Source organism: Malaclemys terrapin, chromosome 11 (genome assembly GCF_027887155.1).
Source record: "Malaclemys terrapin pileata isolate rMalTer1 chromosome 11, rMalTer1.hap1, whole genome shotgun sequence".
NCBI lineage: Eukaryota > Metazoa > Chordata > Testudines > Emydidae > Malaclemys > Malaclemys terrapin.
In genome coordinates, this window is record NC_071515.1 from 12,911,143 (window position 1) to 12,917,142 (window position 6,000).

Consider the following 6,000-nt stretch of genomic DNA (forward strand, 5'->3'; position numbering starts at 1 on the left):
AAGATGGGCACTACATTAGCCTTTTTCCAGTCATCCGGGACCTCCCCCGATCGCCATGAGTTTTCAAAGATAATGGCCAATGGCTCTTGAATCACATCCGCCAACTCCTTTAGCACCCTCGGATGCAGCGCATCCAGCCCCATGGATTTGTGCTTGTCCAGTTTTTCTAAATAGTCCCGAACCACTTCTTTCTCCACAGAGGGCTGGTCACCTCCTCCCCATACTATGCTGCCCAATGCAGTAGTCTGGGAGCTGACCCTGTTTGTGAAGACAGAGGCAAAAAAAGCATTGAGTACATTAGCTTTTTCCAAATCCTCTGTCACTAGGTTGCCTCCCTCATTCAGTAAGGGGCCCACATTTTCTTTGACTTTCTTCTTGTTGCTAACATATCTGAAGAAACCCTTCTTGTTACTCTTAACTTCCCTTGCTAGCTGCAATTCCAATTGTGATTTGGCCTTCCTGATTTCACTCCTGCATGCCTGAGCAATATTTTTATACTCCTCCCTGGTCATTTGTCCAATCTTCCACTTCTTGTAAGTCCCGGTGGTGTGGGGTGCAGTGGAGTGATCTTGTTTTTATGCCACCTGTGGATTCCCCTGTGACAGGCGAATCTTCATCTGATCCGATGGGGCAACTGTCCAGCCCTTTGTGCCACCTGAGTAGGTCAAAGTGAATGGATCTGGAAGCAAAACTATTACCCTGCAATCCTAGATACTATTTTGAGAGTGAATTGTGTGTGTAGATGTGTGTAATAGGGTGTGTGTGTATAATGGAGGGGTGTGTGTATATAATGTAGATGTTTGTATGTATATATAGGATTGGGTGTGTACACACATATAAATATATAGGTAGATGTGTATATAGGTATACGTGCATATATATAAAATATGCAGTAAATCTGGGCTTTGCAAAGCAGCCCAAGATATGTAAGTGCCCCAATCCCATTTGGGACCTAGCTTTCTCAGACCCTTTTTGGAAATCCCATCCCAAACACAGAATCCCTCCCTCCCAGGGCTATAGTCCATGGGGGGAAAAGGCATTTTTTTGTCCATTTCGTGACTTTTTTTTTTTTTAGGTTTGTCACATAATCAATATTTTCCTTTAAACTTTTAGGTTTTCATCAACTTTGCCAAAGATCAGACTGGGGCTGACAATGCAGATGCGAGTACAGATGTAGGCTCAGACTGCTCGGATACAAGTAGCCAAGATACCAACATAAATGCCATCTGTTAAAGGGATATTGCGGTGTTTAAAAAAAAATCATATTTTTCTAAACAATGTTTTTTTTTTACTTGTTTTGTTATTAGCAACCTGGTAAACATGTAAAACTGGCATATCAGATTGGTCTTGCCCTAGTCGTACAGTTCTTATTCTAGGTTTATTTTATATCTATATTGCAAAAGTGGTGACATCTCCTGATACTTGCTGTTCAAATACTCTGGAAGCTCTTCGCCATTGGCTGTCACCAAGAAGACCAGTGGGTGATAGAGTGGAACAGTTGCTCTGGAGTCAGGGACAAAAGTGAGAAGGAGGACGGGACAGTCGTTCGGATGCTAGCTGGGCTCTCAGGAAACCCGGGGTTCAATTTCCTGCTTTGCCACAGATTTCCTGTGGGACCTTGAGCAAATCACTTGAAATGTCAGTCAAATGGAGGGATAACAACACTTCCCTGCTCCCCAGAGGTGTTGTGAATCTCGATACATCAAAGGTGGTGATACTCCAGGAATGGGGTCCATCTTAGATAGCTACATAAAGCTTTTCTCTGTGTGTGGATTATGTCAGTATTAATACAGTTATTTAAAATTCATGCTTCTGTTGTTTTTGTTTGTTTCTGTAGTTTGCACCAACTCTGCATGACCCCTAGTACAAATCTCCCCATCCCAGGCAATTTTCCACAACTCAGCAAACCCAACAGCCTGGACCACAGGAAGCATTGTGCCTGGCAAAATTGCCCAGTCACACTCCAATTTAATCACCACCCCTCTGCCACCAACTGAGACACATTAACCCGGCCTCTCCCAGAACAAGCAATCACCCAATCCCTGCAGAACTCCTCCAGGTTTATCCCTCACCACACAGGGACAACGCCTTCTGGAGGACAGTGCTTCCCAGCTCGGGTGCTGCACTTCACACTGCCAAGTGCATTGCCTTCCCCTTTGGCCTGGGCAGTTCAGGAGTATTCGGGGCCTGGCAGGGTTGTTTCTGCTAGGGTGAGAAATCCGTACTGAGTCAGGTATATTCTTCCTTATTTACTGCTCCCCCACCCAAAAAACCCTTACACAAAGTCCTGTTGATCTGAGTCCAGTAGAAACAAACAGCAGCAGGCTGTTTCCTTGCTCAGACATCCCCAAGTCTGCCTCTCAAGCGAGCTCTGTACACAAGCAGCCCTGTCTCTCTGCTTATTCTTGGGGTCATGCCCACAAATCCTTTTGGCTTTTGCCTTCGCCACACACACAGCCTGCTAATGATATCCTAGCCCCCCTGCATTTGCAAACAGAGAAACTTCTCCCTCCCACAGCTTAGCTCGGCTCTGCCTTGCCACCTATTACTTTGGGTTATCTCCCAGCTGTCCGCAGCTACTGTTACTCCATAAAGGGAGCTGCATTGCTTCTTCCATTGACCCTGTCATTGGCTTTAATGAGGCTCGTGATTGGATCTAAGATCCTGCTGATTGACAGCCATTAGCACCTTTCAGCAGAACAGCAGGTTAAAAACCCCAGTCTTGGAGCTCACTGATATTTTCCAAGGGTAGTTGGTGTTCAAAAGCGGTCAGAGACTATTATACCTGTATTATTTATTTGTAGTTCCATAGCATCGAGGAGCCCCAGCCACAGACCAGACCCCATTCGCACCAAAAGGGGGTCCTTGCCCCCAACGCTCTTGCAATTGAAGTGCTGGCGCTGCTGTAAGAAGGGGAATCCCCAATAAACCTGAAATGACGTGACTCTCCTCGGTTTCAGGGGCGTGTACAAAATTCAAACCAGAGAGGGGTTTGTTCAAACTCATTTTGGGGCCAAGGGAAACTTTCGATGAGACCTGTGATCTATCTATTTTGCTTTGATCTTTAGGGTTGAGTTTTCCTAGTTCAAGTTTGATTTTGAGGCTTGTCGGAAAAATCACGCAGGGGCAGGTATTGTTAATAACTAGTGTGTTCAGGACCCTGTGGTGGGCTTCAGCATCATGTCGTGTAGTTGCACCAGAAAGGTCATTGTCTACCCTTGATCTTTGTGCAAACTCCCTGCTGACTTCACTGGGAGCTCTACTGTGTTTCAATGGTAGCAGCTGGCCCTAAATTTAGACCCCAACCCACAGATCATAATTAAAATGGGAAAGGAGGGGAGATAGCTCAGTGGTTTGAGCATTGGCCTCCTAAACCCAGTGTTGAGAGTTCAGTTCTTGAGAGAGCCATTTAAGGATCTGGGGCAAAAAAAATTTTTGTCTGGGGATTGGTCCTACTTTGAGCAGGGGCTTGGACTAGATGACCTCCAGAAGTTGCTTCCAATCCTGATATTCTATGAAATTCAGTCCTCTCTACAGAATGCACTTAACACCCTTAGCTTAGAAATAACTGAAAATGCTGCTAAAGCATTCATTGTTGCTCCTGCTCTGTAAAGGTTGCCTTTTCTTGTTTCCATGGCATGCATTATACAGATCCTGGATGAAATTAGGCTTGTCTTTGATGGAGGTCTTGCGTTCTCAGCAAAGGATTCAGAGCATGTCTATCCTTTAAATCCTATCTGGAATTCCAGTCAGAGTATTATTTTATGATGTCAATTGCTTTGTGTGCTGCCTCTGGAAGATGGATCTTCAAATGCTGTGTCCAGATGTACTTTATATATAACTGCGAGAGGCTGCGATACAGAGATGCTTGTGTCCCTTTAGATTGTACACATCCAAAAAGGAAGGGAAATGATTTTTTAGAATACTTCAGCAAGTTGTAGGGTGTTTTTTAAAAGGCAGCTCTTTGAGTTTCTACCCATTTCTAGCATTAATAGAAACATCTACATTGTACATGATGGGCCAGAGGTACGATATACACTTAGAACTTGGTGGTAAAAGTAAAATGTCTGTTACCTAAATCAAGTCTGTAGGTATCAGTCCAAACATGCAAAAGTTACACACTTAAAGTAGTTTATTGGTGAACCATGGAGAGTTGGTTTGAACTGTTATGGCAAGTAGATCGTACAGATCATAATAGATACAGCCTAGAGCTGTGTTAGCTTTTCTGTGGCTTCCTACAGAGCCCCCACACCACATGTACAGCTGTCCTGGACTCCTGCAGATCCCTGTGGATCTACCCATGTCTTTCTCTGGTGGAAGAAAACTCCAATCTTCCTCTCAATGGAGTGATATGGGAGACTCCATCAGAGGATCTGTTCAAATGCACCATAGAGATTTCTTCTCTCTACGTTGGTGGGAGGGCATGCTTTGGTCTCACGTTTGGTTGGAAATAAGAGAGATACTGAGCTGCCACTTGATAAAAATTCTGACTTTATCCCAGGCAATATCAGGATAATATGGACTATTATATTTTGGTGCTTTAAATGATCTTTATGTTGCCAATTATGGGCATAAACCCCTCTCTTTAATTGATACAAATGGACTCATCAAAATGGGACAGTGAGTAATCAATATATGCCTTACATTGCAATGGAATCCTACACACTTAAACCACTTACCAGCATGAGTCTATTTTCTTGCAAACTGGTGGCTAGTTTATGATGAGGTAAGGGGATCAGACTGTGTTGTAAATTAACAGGTGACTTGATCTGGGGAATCGCTCAGCTTTTTTGCAGGTACATTTTCTCTCATTCTGTCTCTGTTTAAACCCCTACCTCCCACTTTTCCCTTTATAAATATCCTCTTGAGAGGGCTAGATTTTCAGAAGAGCCTGGCGGTAGATTGTCATGGACACAGTACCCGAGCTGGTTGGGAATGTTTCGATGAAACGTGTTTTCACTGGAAAATGGCAGCTTGTTAAAACAGAAACTTTTTGCAGAAATATATTGGTCTTGACAAAAATTTTGTTGGGAAGGTTTCTCAGGTCGAGGGTGGACTGTCTGGGCAAAAGGAGCGAGCAACCAGATTAGCCAATAGCCAAATGGTTTGGGATCTTACCTGGGCAGTGGGAGACTGGGTTAAAAACACTGCACAGAATCAGAGAAGGAACTTGAGCCAGTCCGGGTGAGTACCCTACCTGCAAAGTGCAACAGCTCCAACAGAGGAGTGTGAGAATGCCTCTACACCCTGGTGGCTAAGACATTCATCTGACATGTGGGAGACACCTCTGAAAGTCCCAGCTCTGTCCGACGCACTCCCTGCTCTGCACCCATCATTACAGGCAGGTTTTCAAAATAGCGCCTCTCCCATTGAGGCACCTACATAAAGGCAGACGGCAGCTCCCGGTGCCACACTTGTGGCCAAATATCCAGAAGAGTTCAGCACTCAATGTGCATCCAAGAGGCTGAGCTCTGATTCTGGCGCCTGAACGGAAGTTAAGCTCTTCTGAGAAGCTGGCCCCCATTATGCCCTTTTGTTTGGCCTCCGAGGGAGAAGGAGCTGTCCGAGTACCACAGCTCATCAGCTCTCTGCGAGTGTGAGATGAACTCCGAGAGCACTCTTTTGACCTCTGCTCTCTCACACATTATCTTTTCAGCCTTCATAAAGCCAGCCGATTTTTCAAGGAGTAAAGACAAAGAGCCCAGTTAAGTCTCCATTGGATGGAGCATGTGGCTTATACATGCTAATTAGAACTGCATGGTCCTCAACTGGGCTTAATTTAAGAATGCTCTTGAAAATTACAGAGGAAAGTGAAAAACAGTTAAACACCATGTAACGGCTAAAATAGTCTGGGGCCAGGGAGTCAAGTAGGAATTTTATAATTAGTTATGTGGAGTTGTGAGACTGATTCAAGTCAATTTCATAATTGTCAGTGTAGAGTTAGAGACACTGGCTCAAATCTCTTTCCCGTCTCTGTTAAATTAAACACTTCGGGGGGCT

General features: G+C 44.5%; 1 protein-coding gene across 1 annotated transcript in view; it reads left to right on the forward strand.

The window, feature by feature from the left end:
* The window catches only part of ABCA12 (ATP binding cassette subfamily A member 12), a 132,721-nt gene extending 130,954 nt beyond the window's left edge, over positions 1-1,767 (forward strand). The window contains exon 54 of the mRNA XM_054044866.1: positions 1,114-1,767. Coding sequence (XP_053900841.1) covers positions 1,114-1,233 — 120 coding nt within the window. The 3' untranslated portion in view covers positions 1,234-1,767. The remainder of the gene's footprint in view (positions 1-1,113) is intronic.
* The last annotated feature ends 4,233 nt before the right edge of the window (positions 1,768-6,000 follow it).